The 18,946-nt window shown below is 46.3% G+C and overlaps 1 protein-coding gene across 1 annotated transcript in view; it reads left to right on the top strand.

Annotated features, from left to right (window-relative positions):
• Nucleotides 1-18,946, top strand: part of TNIP3 (TNFAIP3 interacting protein 3) — a 69,014-nt gene that overhangs the window by 12,786 nt on the left and 37,282 nt on the right. The window contains 5 exon segments of the mRNA XM_035112547.2: nt 3,836-3,913; nt 4,382-4,456; nt 5,853-5,918; nt 8,009-8,140; nt 10,470-10,577. Coding sequence (XP_034968438.2) covers nt 3,836-3,913; nt 4,382-4,456; nt 5,853-5,918; nt 8,009-8,140; nt 10,470-10,577 — 459 coding nt within the window.

Genomic DNA, 18,946 nt, shown 5'->3' with positions numbered 1-18,946 from the left:
TTTAAGATGCTGTCTAGGTTTGTCATTGCTTTTCTCCCAAGAAGCAGGCGTCTTTTAATTTCGTGACTGCTGTCACCATCTGCAGTGATCAAGGAGCCCAAGAAAGTAAAATCTCTCACTGCCTCCATTTCTTCCCCTTCTATTTGCCAGGAGGTGATGGGACCAGTGGCCATGATCTTGGTTTTTTTGATGTTGAGCTTCAGACCATATTTTGCGCTCTCCTCTTTCACCCTCATTAAAAGGTTCTTTAATTCCTCCTCACTTTCTGCCATCAAGGTTGTGTCATCTGCATATCTGAGGTTGTTGATATTTCTTCCGGCAATCTTAATTCCGGCTTGGGATTCATCTAGTCCAGCCTTTCGCATGATGAATTCTGCATATAAGTTAAATAAGCAGGGAGACAATATACAACCTTGTCGTACTCCTTTCCCAATTTTGAACCAATCAGTTGTTCCATATCCAGTTCTAACTGTAGCTTCTTGTCCCACATAGAGATTTCTCAGGAGACAGATGAGGTGATCAGGCACTCCCATTTCTTTAAGAACTTGCCATAGTTTGCTGTGGTCGACACAGTCAAAGGCTTTTGCATAGTCAATGAAGCAGAAGTAGACGTTTTTCTGGAACTCTCTAGCTTTCTCCATAATCCAGCGCATGTTTGCTATTTGGTCTCTGGTTCCTCTGCCCTTTCGAAATCCAGCTTGCACTTCTGGGAGTTCTCGGTCCACATACTGCCTAAGCCTGCCTTGTAGAATTTTAAGCATAACCTTGCTAGCGTGTGAAATGAGCGCAATTGTGCGGTAGTTGGAGCATTCTTTGGCACTGCCCTTCTTTGGAATTGGGATGTAGACTGATCTTCTCCAATCCTCTGGCCATTGCTGAGTTTTCCAAACTTGCTGGCATATTGGGTGTAGCACCTTAACAGCATCATCTTTTAAAATTTTAAATAGTTCAGCTGGAATATCATCACTTCCACTGGCCTTGTTATTAGCAATGCTTTCTAAGGCCCATTTGACTTCACTCTCCAAGATGTCTGGCTCAAGGTCAGCAACCACACTACCTGGGGTGTATGAGACCTCCATATCTTTCTGGTATAATTCCTCTGTGTATTCTTGCCACCTCTTCTTGATGTCTTCTGCTTCTGTTAGGTCCTTACCACTTTTGTCCTTGATTATGGTAATCTTTGTACAAAATGTTCCTTTCATATCTCCAATTTTCTTGAACAGATCTCTGGTTTTCCCCATTCTATTGTTTTCCTCTATTTCTTTGCATTGCTCATTTAAGAAGACCCTCTTGTCTCTCCTTGCTGTTTTTTGGAAATCTGCATTCAGTTTCCTGTATCTTTCCCTATCTCCCTTGCATTTTGCTTGCCTCCTCTCCTCCGCTATTTGTAAGGCCTCGTTGGATAGCCATTTTGCTTTCTTGCATTTCCTTTTCCTTGGGATGGTTTTCGTTGCTGCCTCCTGTATAATGTTACGAGCCTCCATCCATAGTTCTTCAGGCACTCTGTCCACCAAATCTAAATCCTTAAACCTGTTCCTCACTTCCACTGTGTATTCATAAGGGATTTGATTCAGATTGTATCTTACTGGCCCAGTGGTTTTTCCTACTTTCTTCAGTTTAAGCTGGAATTTTGCTATAAGAAGCTGATGATCTGAGTTACAGTCAGCTCCAGGTCTTGTTTTTGCTGACTGTATAGAGCTTCTCCATCTTTGGCTGCAGAGAATATAATCAATCTGATTTCGATGCTGCCCATTTGGTGATATCCATGTGTAGAGTCGTCTCTTGTGTTGTTGGAAGAGAGTGTTTGTGATGACCAGCTTGTTCTCTTGACAGAACTCTATTAGCCTTTGCCCTGCTTCATTTTGAACTCCAAGGCCAAACTTGCCAGTTGTTCCTTTTATCTCTTGATTCCCTACTTTAGCATTCCAATCCCCTGTAATGAGAAGAACATCCTTCTTTGGTGTCATTTCTAGAAGTTGTTGTAGGTCTTCATAGAATTGGTCAATTTCACTTTCTTCAGCACCGGTAGTTGGTGCATAAACTTGGATTACTGTGATGTTAAAAGGTCTGCCTTGGATTCGTATCGAGATCATTCTGTCATTTTTGAGATTGCATCCCATTACAGCTTTTGCCACTCTTTTGTTGACTATGAGGGCCACTCCATTTCTGCTACAGGATTCTTGCCCACAGTAGTAGATATGATAGTCACCCGAACTGAATTCGCCCATTCCCTTCCATTTTAGTTCACTGATGCCCAGGATGTCGATATTTATTCTTGTCATCTCATTTTTGACCACATCCAGCTTACCTCCACTCATGGTTCTTACATTCCAGGTTCCTATGCAATATTTTTCTTTACAGCATCGGACTTTCCTTTCGCTTCCAGGCATATCCGCAACTGAGTGTCCTTTCGGCTTTGGCCCAGCCGCTTCATCAGCTCTGAATCTACTTGTACTTGTCCTCCGCTCTTCCTCAGTAGCATGTTGGACGCCTTCCGACCTGAGGGGCTCATCTTCCAGCGTCATAACTTTTATATGCCTGTTGTCTTTGTCCATGGAGTTTTCTTGGCAGGGATACTGGAGTGGCTTGCCAGTTCCTTCTCCAGGTGGATCACGTTTAGTCAAAACTCTCCACTATGACCTGTCCAACTTGGGTGGCCCTGCATGGCATAGCTCATAGCTTCTCTGAGTTATTCAAGCCCCTTCGCCACGACAAGGCATTGATCCATGAAGGGGTTTTTTTTTTTGCCCATAGGAACGCATTAATTAAATTTCAATGCATTCCTATGGGAAACTGCGCTTCGCAAGATGAAATTTCCGCAATACAAAATGACTCGTGGAATGAATTAATTTCGTCTTGTGAGGTACCACTGTATATGATAAAGCTTTTTTAGCCATCTCACCCCTTGCTTTTCCCTGTAAGACCAATTGCAATCGTTAACAGTCGCCAACAGGTTTACCACACCTATCAGTCAATCACCCATCCCCACCACCCTTCTGAGTAATACCCCTCCCACTATATATAAGGGTCTGGTGACTTCTGTTTCAGTGTATCTGAAGAAGTGTGCATGCACACGAAAGCTCATACCAATGACAAACCTAATTGGTCTCTAAGGTGCTACTGGAAGGATTTTTTTAAAAAAATTGTTTCACTACTTTATTACTTTGTTACTAGCCAACAAGTATTTGAAGAGGCAGAATATGTTTAGGTTTGTTTAACTGCGACAATAAAAATTCACACCCAGTTTGTATAGGTTTTGTGCTACCTGGTACATATTGTTCTTTATGCTGGACATTTCCTTCCCGATTGTTTTCAGAAGCATTGCTCATATTTTACATGAAACATGACTCACTTATTTCCCTGTCATGGGCAAATATACAGTATGTCTTAACATCCCATCTGAAAAGTTCTCTGAACGTGCAAGGACATATGGAGGGGAGGGGGAGAGAGATCCAATAGGAAATGCTTATCAGTGGCAGGCGGGAGGGGTGTGTGACCTAGTCAGTTTACTCCCCCTTTCTTGTCTGTACAGCTTCCCCTCCCAGAGAACAGCTGGGCGACAACAAGGAAGCTGCAGTTTACATACCACATGAAACAGCCGGCTATCTTTTCACCTGAATCATAGGCTACATAACTTGAGACATTTTGGGAAGCCCCCTATTCTGTGAAGGATTCAAATACAAGTTCCATCACTTGCTGTATTCCGCATCACAGAGAGAAAGAAATGGATGCGTTTTCTGTGATGCTTTTGTGAAGTGTTGGTGGTCTTCTGCTTGTCTTGAATTAATTCTCCCACACAACGTATGTGACTTATTTTCCTTCATCTGCTTTAAAGGCCTTTAGTGAACACAACACCCGACAGATGCAGGTGGACATGGAGGATGAGAAGAGAACTTCAAGCAGCCTGTCACAGGTAAAGGAGTGCACTGGCTGGACATATGTGTCTGTGGCAATTGGACTTTTCATTTTGTGCTAGGACCAGTAATATTTTATCTTATATCAGGCTGTAATTGTTGCAGTACTCTAATGTAGAGGGTACTGTCTTAAAGGCACCCCGATTTCTCTGCTTCTTTGTCACATATGTAGAACTTTTTCATCTTCCTGCTATGAAAAGATGCACAAGCTTCTGCTACAATAAGTTTAAAAATAATAATAAACTATTGACAAACAACAAAATCAAAAGGGCTTCTTTCTTTATTTTTTTAAAGGTTGTTCTTTGTTAATGTAAGATATAAAAAGTATCTAATACTATATATCTATTATTGCTGTGCACTCTCGAAACTTATATTCTGGTAGTTTGCTTAAGTTACATTTTTCAGGGGGCTCCTAATTCACACCGAAACAGTACCTAATAGACATATGTTTTCTTTTCTTTTCATAGGATATATTGACAAAGAAGATGCCAGTAGGTGCACTGGAACAACAGATTATATCATTGGAAAAACAGAGGCAAGAGGTAATTTTTAAGCATTGTTTTGGACAAGCTGATGCCCTGCAATGGGTTGTTCACTTGGAGTTTTGGGTTGTAAATTCATTGTTGTAAATGCACATTAATCTTTCTGGAGGAAGTAGTGGCTAATCTTGGTTCTCCTATGCATGAATTGCATCATGCATGTGGTTGAAAATTGTGTGCATAATTATGGTTCATGTTTATATGTCCATGTAAAATGTATCAGGTATAGATGCCATAATAAAACCTAGTCTTTGAAGCAGCTTTGCTAGGCTTTCCCTACGCATTATGACCAATAGGTCTGGCCTCACGTGTTGACAAAAAAGATTTTGGAATCAAGGTGGCATATATCCACCTGTACAGTTGTCTATTTGAAGTAGCCATCTATTTGAAGTATTGTGTGGTCCAAGCCTGGTTTAAATATAGAGACTTAAGAAGGAAATTGTGCCTTGAAGTTGCCTATTGACATCACCTAAAAGGCAGAATGAGCAGGCACACAGTTCACTAGGTTACAATATCCCCACTATGATGTATTGTAATGTATTTCTGTTGATCTTTTCCCTCTAAATTTTCATGTATACATATAAATTAGTACCGTATATGCAAATGTTATGCAAATCTATGGCCTCTTTTGCCCTTTTTCTTGGTAGTGTGTTGTAAGGGGCTATCTGTCGGGAATGCTTACATGATAAATAAGGATGGGAAAGAAGCACGTTTCATGCTGCTGTGAACTAAGTGAACTTTCAGAGCTGTGAGGGAAGTCTGCTCATCTTAGAAATCCCTGCAGGAAGTTTTGTGTTTTAACATTTGCATTTCCACAGCATTAAGCCTCAGTCAGCTTCCACTCCCCATTCCTCTTGCCCTAGCATTCATACCTATGATTTATATATCATACAAGGCAAACGGGATAAAATCTTATTGTAAATGTTTTGAACGGTAATACAAAACAGCTGTAAGTAGTGTAGTTAAGAGGTTGGAAGCAGATATAATCAATAAAACCTTAAATGACCTGAGGCTTCCATGCTTTAGGAGCCACATTCTTTCAATGACTCTTGCATATCTCAGGAAATACCAGTGTTGGGGAAGAAGGCCCTGTAGGTCACAGCTCACAGCAGCTTTGAAACTTCCCACATTTAAGAATCTACCAAAGTCCTGTCCTCTGTTTCTTCTGAAATGTTTTCTCTCATGATGGCTGATTGAGCATTATTTTACTTACATTTGGTTATATTAAAATTTAAAATATTTACGTTTTATCACTATCCCTGTTCTGAGAAGCAGGAAATAAGGCAAATGAAATCTCTAAAATAATATGCCAGTTCCAAGATTAAAATATAAAACCACTGCACGTTTCACACTTGTGAGAATAAATAATGTACCTAACACAATTAGTTAATAATTTCAGCTGCTGGCAGTGAACCATCAATGGGATCAGCAGTTCAGGCGAATGAAACAGCAGTATGGAAAAAAGGTAAATTTCTATTTAAGTGTGACAGAAGTGGAGGCTACCTTTCTATACTTTTAATTTGTTTTTGTTTTTGTCTTGTCTCATTTTTAAGAAGGGGAAGGTAGAGTACAGAAAGGGTGGGCAAGGAACAAAAACATATACTGATTTTGAAAACCTAGCAAGTGCATCCGATGTAGGTTTGAGGTGATGCAATCTTTTGCAGATTACGAGTCTACCGCTCTTAACCACTATACCACAGGTTAGGGCAGGCATCGGCAAAGTCCGTCCCTCCAAATGTTTGGGACTACAATTCCCATCATCCCTGACCACTGATCCTGTTAGCTAGGGAGGATGGGAATTGTAGTCCCAAACATCTGGAGGGCTGGAGTTTGCCTATGCCTAGTTAGGTAGTGAAATTCAGAGATGGCTGGCACTGTTTACCATTAATTGTGGTGGTCTTCCTCCCCCACTCCCTTTGCTACTGCATGTGCACCTTCAGCATATAATGAAAACTATGGTGAAGATGCCGGATGCATTTTTGGTGAGGTGTGAGTTTTACAATTTAGGGACTGCCGCAGTGCCTCCACCGCCCTGAGCTTCTGCTGATCTTAACACCCAAGAGGATCTCCAGATGGATTTGGTGTTGCCCTGGAGCACTGTGGGGTAAAAGATGGTGGCTACTACAGTAAAATGGCCACGCCAAATGATTCTAGGTTCAGGTAGTTTGGAGAAAAGAAAGTGGCAATGGGACCTATGGAAGAAGAGAACTAGTCTTGAAGCTGTTGCCAAAGGTAATGGAAATGAGAAGAGCATGATACTGCGGTTAAGGCTGAGCTGTCCCGTGCTCTTCTATTTCCCACCCCAAAATGTTTGCTGCTTATGAATGGGGTTGTGAGCTCAGGAGGTTATCTGGTCTTTGCTCTAGTCCTTTGTTTAAGTTGGGTAAAGCTGAGGTCTGGGTCTGAAAAGGTTAGTGTTTTAGAACATAATAATAATAATAAGAAGAAGAAGAAGAAGAAGAAGAAGAAGAAGTTGTGATCTAGCACTTGGTAACTTGGTTCCCAAGTTACAGGGAACCAGGCAGAGGGCCTTCTTGGTAGTGGTGCCTGCCCTGTAGAACGCCCTCCCATCAGATGTCAAAGAGAAAAACAGTTACCAGATTTTTAGAAGACATCTGAAGGCAGCCCTGTTTAGGGAGGCTTTCAATGTTTAATAGATTATTGTATTTTATTTTTATGTTGAAAGCCGCCCAGGGTGGCTAGGGAAACCCAGCCAGATGGGTGGGGTATAAATAATAATAATAATAATAATAATAATAATAATAATAATAATAATAATAATAGCAAGTTTTAAAAGTACTTTGCACACAGCCTTTCAATACAGTGGTACCTCAGTTTACAACCACAATTGGTTCCGGAAGTCTGTACTTAACCTGAAGCATACTTAACCTGAAGCGAACTTTCCCATTGAAAGTAATGTAAAGTGGATTAATCCGTTCCAGACGGGTCTGTGGAGTACTCAACCTGAAGCGTACTTAACCCGAAGTATGAGTGTAATTGGTTCTGGAAGTCTGTACTTAAACTGAAGCGTACTTAACCTGAAGCAAACTTTCCCATTGAAAGTAATGGAAAGTGAATTAATCCATTCCAGATGGGTCCGCGGTGTTTGTAAACCGAGGTGGTTGTAAACCGAGGTATGACTGTGATCTGTATAACAGTCCTGTAAGGTTGGCTAGTATTAACCTTATATAACCAATAGGAATGTGGGTCAGTGGCTGAAGATTAGAATCAGCAACTTGACTTTTTCATTTTTAGTTACCTGAAGTAAGATTTAGATCAGGGATTTCCCCTCATGCAGCACAGCTAACTATTATACCTGTTCTATATAGGTTTATCATTCCCCATGGGACAGCTCATCACAAGCTTCAGAGGCCCAGCAGCTTTTGAATTCTAAATCTCATAAGCTTAGTCATACATCTTTGTCCTGAAATGTATTTTACAGCATGCGGCAGTCCCTGCATTCCCCCCACATTGACCATTGTGTTGCCCAGCCGCTGCTTCCTGGTGAAAGAAAGGGATCTATCTTACTTCAATTATCCTTGTGTCACATTGCAGGTCACAGATGTGAAAGCACAACTGGAAACAATGCAGAAGAGTGTGAAGGAACTGGAAAAAGAAAGGCACCAAATGCAGCAGGAGTGTAGAAGGCTGGAAGCCCTGGCTACAAACAACCTCCTACAGGAAATGGTAGGAAACGGTTGTTTTACTCTCAACACGGTGGGGGTGGGGATTTCAGTATTCATTGGTCTAGTTACAAGTTGTGTTTGCAGTTCAAAAATGACTGAGCCCTATAGTAGTAGAAAGGTTATCTAGCTTACAGTTTGTGTTACTCTTAGACAAAGAAAAAGAGAACAAATGCTTCTATAGATGTTATATATGCATTTATATATATGCAGCTATTCTCATTCATGAGAATGAGGAAAAATCCATACCCACTGCCTTTCTTCGGGAGAAGAAAATGCTAAGGAGTAAACCCTACACAAGTCTGGAGTGGAGTCCCTAAGGCAGTTGGATGGTGTTTTGTATGCCTTCTTTTGGCAATTCCTGCAGCCAAGCTGGTGACAAATGCATTGCCCTGTTTTCCTTTGGACCTCATCAGCACATACATTGCCCAGGCTTGCACCCCAGAGAGGTCACTTTGGTGCTGCCAATGCAGCAAAAACAATTCAGGAGAAAGCAGTTAAAAGTCTCTGCAGCCACAGCAGGTGCTGTGATTCTCCAGAGGTTTGACTTCATCCCTGGAGGAGCACTCCATTGCCTCTCAAGAAAGAAAAATGCCAACAGCAATGCATTTATATATGTTGAGCTATCACTTGGGTTCAGTTTCAACCAACTCTTTAATAACAGGAGCTTTGCAATCTCACAGATTCCCCCCCCTCAATGTTTTCTAAGTAGCATAGGACCAAACAGATGAAGGCTTTTGTAGGTCAATATCAGAGAGCTGTTGTGCTCATGTCCTGCTTATGTGCTTCCCATAAGCATGTGCAAACAGAATGCTGCACTAGATGGACCTTTGGTCTGATCCAACAGGGTTCTCCATAACTCCCCAAGGGCCATAAATTCAGAAATATGTGAAATTAAAATATTAGAATGTAAGAAAATCTAATTCGCATGCTAGTTTTGACTAACTAGAGGCAGAAAAAGCATTTGCAATGGAGAAGCCACGTATATCGGTGGCCTTAGGAGGGACCATGGTCCATTGATGTACACACTTTCTATATGGAAGGTTCCAGATTTAGTCTCTGTTATTTCAAGTGTGGTCTGAAGGCACATGAGACCATCTCCTTGCGGAAGCTAAGCAGGTCTGGGTCTAGTCAGTGTCTTGTAAAGGTGACATGGGAATCACATGTGTGTTAGCTTGGGTTGCACAATGAAAGAAAAACAGAAAATAAATGTAAGAAAATAAATCAAGTTGCACATGATGGGAAAGGACCTTTGCCTGAGACCCCGAAAAGCCACTATTGGCCAAAGTTGGCAATACTGGGCTATATGGACAAATCATCTAACTTCATCTAGATGTATCTTCCTCTTTTCTGGTTTTCAAAAACAAATTATTAATCTATTTTCTAGCAGACGACTGGTCTTTCAGACAGAGTGAAACTACCCTTTTCCTTACAGAATCTGGCACGTTTGATGTTAGGCAGGTATCACTGGAGTGACTAAGACTGTTAATTTCATTTATTTATAGCTCTTGACCTCGGAAGTCAGTTGACTTTAGAGAAAACTGAAGTATTCCGTTTACATTTCAAGTTGGAGAAAGTCTTAGGCTAAGCTGTCATTGAAGCACAGCCAGTTTTACCATTAGGCAAAATGTGGGGTCCACCCTCAAGCAGCTGATTTTTGGTGTCATGAAGGGGCAGACAATTGGGGAAGAGCCACTTTTGAGATTCACCCATAGCTTTTCATGCTGTGTTTTTACTTCCTCTTGTCTGGACTTTGTGTCTGGAATTGTTCTTGTTTTAATTATGTTGTAACCTACCCTGGAATCATATGATGAAGGGCGGCCAGAAATATTTCAAATAAATCTGGGGGGATCTCCTCCTGCTTTGTCCCCCCCCCCAGTAAGTGCTGTCTGCCTTGAAACTGTAGGGTGGAACAAATTCAAGATAAAATACAATTAAATCCCCTTCCTAAGATGTCATTGCTTTGGCTGGGGATTGTGGGGCTACTCTAGTGCTACAGCCATGACCTCTGCTGCCTCCTCGACAGACACATCGTCCAACAACAAGGCCTTCAGGGTGGTATTTATAGATGTGAAGGGGTAAGCTCTATATTTCTTCAGCTACCTCATGTAGTTTTATGACCTATATGTGCCACATGAGAGCCCAAAAGGTAGTCAATAGAATTTCATCAGACTCTGGGATGAGCTATCCATCAGTTTTGCTGCTATTTTCTTCCCGAGAAGTTTGGCATACTTCCTTGGAATAATAATAAAAAAATACAGCACATCTGTCAGACCAAAAAAAATTGCAACCATCTGCACTTTATCAACAATCTATGTGTTTTTACATTCCAGAGAGACAAAAAAATACTAAAGTAAGAGAATAGACTTCTGAAAGAAGAAACGTCCTTAGCAAATACAAAAAAGATTCATTATGAATGTGAAATAAGTTGGCTTAACAAAGTAAGGATATTCTTGTTTCAGAATATTTATCTCTTTGCTTTGAAATCTTTACCTGCTCAGGTAAAGACGTTTATCCATTTGGCAGCTATTGATTGTAAAGTTGGTAAGCATTCTTTTTGTCACCTGCTGCACTAATAGCTTCTGAGAACACAAGGTAATAAATTACACAAGAACATTATTTTCAAAGAGCATGCTTAAGGTGGCTGTCTTTATTTTAACAGAAACACAGCCATGCAGGGTCCCGATCCTTATTATGTTGCTGGTCCAGATTGGGGGCTAGACCAGTACCCCACTGAAAATGATCCCTAATGCTATTTGCTCCCCCAGCTGCTGTTTGTAGCAAGTAGCACCTTCAGTGGCAAATAGCAGCTGTGCATTTGCATATGAGATTTTAAAGGAGAAACCAGGTCAGGAAGGGGGGGGTTGGTATGGGGAAACATGTTTGAACCGAGCTTGTAGTTTGTCCCCCCTTCACTCTAGGTGACGTGAAGACTATTATAACAACAACCTACATTATTGCATGTTTACTCTGAGGAAACACCATTTGTGTTGCACTTGATGTGAATGCTGGGGAACACAAACAGGAGAGAGCTGTTGTGCTAATGCATTTGCTTGTGGGTTCCCATGGACATCTGGTTGGCTTCTGTGAGACAGAATGCTGAACTTAAGTTTTGAGGAGATGGGGAAGCTCCAAAATGCAACTCTCCAGCCCTCTATATCTGACTCTTGGGACACTGTCCATATCATGTCTCGTCTCTCCAAGCCACACTTCTCTCTGGCTATGCTCCACTCTCTCCTCGTGTCCTTGTGCCTGACTGGATTGTTTCCTTGAATTGTACTCACCTTGATGGGGGATGGAGAGATGTAAGGTGTGTTTGTGTGTGTGGAAACCTGTGGCTTCTGTGTGGCTGGAATGTAGCCTACTGAACGAAGGTAGGTGTGAGGGACAGGGGATATCGCGAAGTCCCTCCCCTCCTGAGTTCAAGCCCATCCCCGAGCACAGGGGAAAGCAGAGAGAGTTCCGATGCCAGTGGGGAAGCAGGAAGTCGTGTCCGAGGCTCAGGCAAGGTAGAGGAGCCAGGGTCCCAGGTGGGACAGGAAGGGGCGAATAAGGGGGGAGACCCATCCCCCCAACTCCGGAATTACGCAGAAAGAGGAGGGGAAAGAGGATGGGTCTGCCAAAGCTTTTGTGTTGGAGAAAGACGCGCCAAAAGCCATTCGGAGGTTCTGAAACCGACTGACCACATCACTCCGTGTAAATAGCAATGACTTCAGCACTGTAAATACGCAGCACCAATAAAAGAATAAAATGCAGAGCTGCGTAGCGTCGTTACTCTGAAGTAGCCCACTCCGGCCACTGTGACAGCAACCTCCGAATCCTTTTTGGGCTACTTTGGAGTTGCCGGGATGAGCGTGTCAGAGGCGGAGAGATGGCGGCAGATCGCGGAGCAAGCCCAGCAAGAACTGCAGCAGCTGTCGCTGCAGGCGCAGGGGGAATTGAAGGCAGCTAAAGAAGAGACTAAGAAGGTCCAGGACGACCGGCTACAACTTGCGGAACAGGTGAGAGCGCTACAGGAAAGAGAGCAGGAATTAAGGGCGGTGGCGGTAGACCTCCAAAACAAGCTGGATGCAGAGAAAAACAAGGCGGGAGGGGCACCGCAAGTCCAAGTGCTGCCAGGAAGGAGAGCCGGGACCCTAGTAAGCAAGTTCAATGGAGACCCGAGGGAATATCAGGGCTTTGAGACTGAGATTGTGTATGCTCTTGAGCTGCACCACGATGAGTTCCCTGATGATGAGCACAGGGTAGCGTTTATTGTGGAGCACCTTACCGGGGCAGCCAGGGAGTGGCTAAGACTGTTAATCGCAACAAAGAATCCTTGCATGAAGAATGTCAAACTATTTCTAGAAGGTTTGAAAACGATGTATTCGTCCGATAGTCATATGGACCAGACTAAGGAGGAACTTCATAATTTACGCCAAGGAAATATGACAGTTCGCGCGTATTGGGCGAAATTCACCATGCTGGTGCACAGATTGGGGTGGGAACTAGAGTCACCCCCAATGCAAGCGGCGTTCTACTTGGGGTTGCATGAGGAGGTGAAGGATGAGCTCTCGAGAGGTCCAAAGCCCAGTAATATGGATCAGCTGAGCAAAGCGGCTCTGGCGGTGGGGGTGAGACAGGAATCCCGGTGGAGCGACAAGCAAGCAACGCGCGCAAAGCGGGCTTGGTTCCCACGGTCGCAGGAGAAGCCACTCCCCCAACAACCCTTTCAAGCCACGCCTGGGGCCAGCCAGGACCAGGAACCCATGCAGATTGATAGCGCGCGCGCGCGGGCTTTTCAAACCCCAGCGGCGCCAAGACGCAAGGAGGGAAGGGGTGGGAATTGCTTTCTCTGCAACTCCCCCCAGCATCTCGTCAGAGACTGCCCTCATCGCAGAGAGTGGCAAGGAAAGGCGGGAACGGTTGTGCCCTCCCCCACTGAAGCAGCACCACAGCAGGGAAACGGGAAAGCCTGGCTGCAGGAGACAAGGGGCAGCAGCCAGGCACAGTCAGCAGACAACAGCCCCAGCCCACCCACCCGCACAGAGAGGAGCAGAGCCAGCCCACCCCTCCCAGAGCAGGAGTGGTTCTAGAAGTGACGCTCACGCTCCCAAATGGCTATCCCCTGACGGTCCTCGCCCTAATTGACAGTGGGGCGTCAGCGAACTTCTTCTCGAGGAACTTTGCAGAACAGCACCAGATCCAGCTTCTGCAGCTGGATTTTCCTCTGCACGTGGCAACCATTGACGGCAGAGAGTTGCTGGGAGGGGCCATCACCCATCAACCCCCCCCATGAGAATGACGGTGGGAAGGCACTCAGAGACACTGGCATTCAACGTCACCACCATCTCAGACCCCCCCCATCGTCTTGGGCATGAGCTGGCTGGCGCGCCACGACCCCTCCATCAGTTGGCACCAGAGATGCATCACTTTTGGATCGGACTTTTGCCTGGAACACTGCATGCAGCACCAACCAGGGGAGGGGCCTCCAATAGCCACGGTGGCCACCATGCACATCAAAGGGGGTGAGGCGATACCCAAGCCGTACTGGGACCTGCAGGAGGTCTTCAGCGAAGCGGAGTCCGACCACCTACCCCCACACAGGCCTTTTGACTGCCAGATCAACCTGGTGCCAGGGGCAACTATACCCCCAGCCAAGCTGTACGCCATGTCAGACCAGGAACTGGAGGATCTGCGCGCTTTCATCGACAAGAACCTCAAGCGGGGGTTCATCAGAGAAAGCAAGGCAGCAGGGGGCAGCCCGGTCTTCTGGGTGGACAAGAAAGACACGCAACAGCGCCGTCTTGTGGTGGATTTTAGACGGCTGAATTCAGTGACAGAGCCAGTGGCTTTCCCCATGCCCAGAGTGGACGATCTCCTGACAGCGGCACGCAGGGGCAAGATTTTCACCAAGCTAGACCTGAGGGGGGCGTACAACTTGATCAGGATCCGGGAAGGCGATGAATGGAAAACCACGATGTTCACGCCTCTGGGCTCTTTTGAATATCTGGTGATGCCCTTCGGGTTGCAAGGGGGCTCAGCATGCTTCCAGGCCTTCATGCACCACGTCCTGGGGTCCCTCCTCTTCAGGAAATGCTTGGTCTTCCTGGATGACATCCTTATCTATTCCGATGACCCAGTGCAGCATGTGAAAGATGTCAGGGAGGTGTTGCAGCGCCTGAAGGAGAACCACCTGTATGTGAAGCTGGAGAAGTGCAAGTTTCACACCAAGGAGGTGGACTTCCTGGGCTACAAGCTGTCAGACAAGGGGCTGGCGATGGACAAGGACAAGGTGCAGGCCATCCTGGACTGGCACAGCCCCAGGACGCGCAAAGATGCCCAACGCCTACTAGGCTTCGCCAACTTCTACAGGAAGTTCATCAAGAACTTCTCTCGCGTTACGGCTCCCATCACTGACTGCCTGAGAGGCATGCAGAAGTTCAGGTGGACACCAGAGGCGCAAGCAGCGTTCGAAAGCCTCAAGAGGGTGTTCGCCTCAGACCAGAACCTGTTCCACGTGGTTCAGGACGCGCCCCTACGCGTGGAGACAGATGCTTCTGATAAAGCTGTGGGCGCCATTCTGTTGCAACTGGACGCCAACAGAGAGTGGAGACCCTGTGCCTTCTTCTCCAGGAAGTTGACCCAGCCAGAGCGAAACTACACGGTGTTTGATCGGGAACTTCTTGCGATCCACGCTGCGTTCCAGCACTGGAGACACTTCCTGGTGGGCGCCAGGCACCCCATCCAGGTGTGCACAGACCACAAGAACCTGGAGTTCTGGAGAACGGCCAGGGTGCTCAACCAGCGGCAGATACGGTGGGCAGAGTTCTTCTCGAACTTCAACTTCTCCATACACTACATCCCGGGAGAGCAGAATGTCAGGGCGGATGCCCTATCCCGCAAGCCAGAGTACATGGAGGAGGAGGCGCCACCGGCACCCAGGCACATTTTCCCCCCGTCAGCATGGTCCTGCGGAGCAGCAGTGGTGAGCGAGGCAGAACTCACAGCACTGACGGCAGCGGATGAATTTGCCAACCGCATCTTCAGAGAACTGAGAGGGGGGGGAGCACGCAAAAGACTTTGCAGAACGCAGGGGGCTGCTTTTCTACAAGGGTGCACTGTACCTGCCCACCACCCAGCTTCGACGTACGGTCCTCAAGCAGATGCACGACAACCCAAAGGCGGGTCATTTTGGGAGGGACAAGACCACACACTTAGTCATGAGACACTTCTGGTGGCCGGGGGTGCGGGAAGATGTTTGAGACTATGTACGGGGCTGTGACACCTGCCAGCGGGCAAAGGTGGTCAGAGCAGCGCCACCGGGATTGCTGGAGCCCTTAGCCACGCCACACAGGCCGTGGGAAGTGGTGTCCATGGACTTTATCACAGATCTGCCTTCTTCCAGGGGCAAGACCGCAGTGTTGGTGGTGGTGGACCTCATGTCCAAAATGTGCCACTTTATACCGTGTGCCAGGGCGGTCTCTGCAGAAGAGACAGCCAAACTGTTTGTGGATCACGTATTCAGACTGCATGGATTACCTTTAAGGGTTATTTCGGATCGTGGCCGCCAATTTGTTTCCAGGTTCTGGAGGCGGCTCATGAACCTCCTGCAGGTGGAGGTCAGCTTGTCGACGGCTCGGCACCCGCAGACCAATGGACAGGCAGAGAGGGTCAACGCCATTCTGCAGCAGTACCTGAGATGCTACGTCAGCCAGAGGCAAACGGACTGGGTGGATCGCCTGCCACTGGCAGAATTTGCCTACAATAATGCAGTGCACGTCTCCACAGGGGTGTCGCCCTTTAAGGCCAACTACGGGCGCGACCTCAGATCTTTCCCGGAGAGGGAGGGGGAGGAGGAGGAGGAGGGCCCGCAGGCAGAGGATTGGGCAGAGGAGCTGGAGACGGTGCACCAGCAGCTCAGAGAACACATGGAGAGGGCCAAGGAAGCGTACAAAAAGGGGGCAGATCGCCACAGGCGACCGGGGGAGGTCATCAGGGTGGGGGACAAGGTTTGGTTGTCCTCGGAGGGCCTTCCCACCAGAGGGAGGTGCAAGAAGCTGGCACCCAGAAGGTTGGGCCCTTTCACGGTCACGCAGCAGGTAAACCCGGTGGCATACAGGCTGGCACTGCCAGAGGACATGAGGGTGCATCCAGTGTTTCATAGATCGCTGCTGTCGCCGTACAGGGAAAGCAGCAGGCTCCGAGACAGCGAACAAACCCCCGAGGGAGGGGGGCAGAGGGAAGGCAGGGAGCAACTCAATGAGGCCACGGCCATCCTTGATTCACGGAGAGGGGTGGGGGGCCTGGAGTACCTCATGGCATGGGAGGATGCTCCACCGTCCCAGAATGAATGGGTCCCAGCCACTCAGATACAGGAGGAATTCCTGGTAGAAGAATTTCACGCCCTCTTTCCCCACAGACCCAAGCCCTGGCACATGGAAAGGGAGGGGGAGGGGGAGGAAGCACGGGAGAGCAGTTCACCATGGCGCTGGGAAGCGGAGTTTGAGGAACCAGAGGATGAGGTATGGGTGTCACCGAGATCCACCCAGTCAGAGGAAGGAGCAGATTGGCAGAACATTTTTACCCCTACCAGCTCTGATGCCACGGACTTTTTGGGATTCCCGTCCTCCCAGGCGGAAGGGGGGGGGCTCGCAGGACTGGGGGGAGGTGTTCACACCAACGGGCTCGGAAAGCACTGAGTTCTTAGGCTTCCAGTCGTCACCGACACCTGGGGGGGACCTGGGGAGGGGTGAAGGAGAGCTTGGGAGGGGGGTGGATGTGAGGGACAGGGGATATCGCGAAGTCCCTCCCCTCCTGAGTTCAAGCCCATCCCCGAGCACAGGGGAAAGCAGAGAGAGTTCCGATGCCAGTGGGGAAGCAGGAAGTCGTGTCCGAGGCTCAGGCAAGGTAGAGGAGCCAGGGTCCCAGGTGGGACAGGAAGGGGCGAATAAGGGGGGAGACCCATCCCCCCAACTCCGGAATTACGCAGAAAGAGGAGGGGAAAGAGGATGGGTCTGCCAAAGCTTTTGTGTTGGAGAAAGACGCGCCAAAAGCCATTCGGAGGTTCTGAAACCGACTGACCACATCACTCCGTGTAAATAGCAATGACTTCAGCACTGTAAATACGCAGCACCAATAAAAGAATAAAATGCAGAGCTGCGTAGCGTCGTTACTCTGAAGTAGCCCACTCCGGCCACTGTGACAGTAGGAGTCATGCCCATCCACTTTTGGCTCTGGCCCTGACCACCCCTGGCATGCAGTCACTGGAAGGGAATGTGGTCCCTGAGCTGCAAGATGTTCTCAGCCCCTGAGAGAGGCTGATCCATATGATCTTTTTGATGTTCTAACTGATCTTGCATGATGCAACAAATGCTGTAAATATCATAGAAATGGGGAATCTGTGGCCTTCCAGACATTGCCGCCTATTGTGGCTGTTTGGTAAAGTGCAACTAAATCCCCTTAGCTCCTACTTTTTATGTTTACTTTCTGAATGCCACAAATTCTGATTTATAGTTTATATCATATCATATCTACTAAGAGTCATCTCAGTTCTCTGAACTGCCGTCCTTATGCAATCAAATGGTGGTGCGCTCACACAAGAGATAGATACACAAGAGATAGATACAGATACTTTTTTTAAGCCCAAAGGGAAGAGGAATGTGGGGTGACTGCTGAAAGGGTGAAAACAAACAGAAAACTAGGGCATGGCGAGGGAATAAATAATATGGACTGGAATTTTGAACAGGAACACTCAATGCTGCAACATTTTGTTACAAGACCCCCATGTATGTTATAGTTTATCTGTACTTTTTTGCCTTGTACTCAAGAGGCTGTGTGCCAAAATGATGGTCTCCCCCTGCCGGTGTCTCTTCCTCCCTTTCTCATGTACAAGAGAAATGGGATAATGTATGTCTCTCTTGATTATTTGGGGAATATGGCCCGGATCCAAATCTCCGCATCTTTAAGCAGCTGGAACTAGGTGTACGTAACCCACTTAGATACTCGGAACACCAAGAAGAAGTTGTTTGGGGAAGGGAAAGCAGGAATAATAAATCCAGTGCCCCTCCCTGGTCTTGAAACTATGATAGGCAGAATTAAAGTATTCAACAGGGGCTATGCATCACACTCCAGTTCTTGGAGCAGGGAAAGGAAAATCATACAAGCAGCAGCTGTTTGTACATGCAGATCCACACCGAGCTTCTGCACACAAACCAGCCCTGGCTGGATACTCCAGGTATATAGCCAGCTTCAAAAATGTTGCAAAAGAAGAATACTGTAGAAGGCAATTGCTGGAGAGGCATAAAGCATATTTCCATCAAGAGGCTACATAAAGCAATGAGGGTATTTCCTTTTAACCATATCTCCTGGTAAACCACGAACACTTCCTGAGGAAACACATTTCTCTGAAAAATAGTTCTATCTAGCTTTAAGCTAAGCGTCAAAACACAAAACTTCAAGCATGAAAAATACACTGTCATTAAAATAAAAATGTTAGCTCTGGTCCACTTGAATCCTGCAATTAATTACAGGTGGAGAAACAAAATGAAATGTCATAGGCTAGCATGCAAATAAATATTGACTTTCAAGAAGCTTATTGTTGTTATTTACAACCCAAGATTTTTGAGTCATGACATAAATTGTGAGAATCTGAGGGTGGCAAAACTGCCAACAGTATTTTTCATTGCACACTAGTGGAAAGTTATAGAAAACACCTCAGCATTTACAGCTTAAATGCCTCCTCACCACCCAGATGTTTACCTATGGTTTTAACTTTCATGATATCTTGAATTGAGAAGTAATTGGGAACTACCAGTGTAGTGGAGCAGTA

Source organism: Zootoca vivipara, chromosome 9 (assembly GCF_963506605.1).
Source record: "Zootoca vivipara chromosome 9, rZooViv1.1, whole genome shotgun sequence".
Taxonomy (NCBI): Eukaryota; Metazoa; Chordata; class Lepidosauria; order Squamata; family Lacertidae; genus Zootoca; species Zootoca vivipara.
Note: the sequence above shows the minus strand (reverse complement) of the source record. Positions and strands in the feature narration are given on the sequence as shown.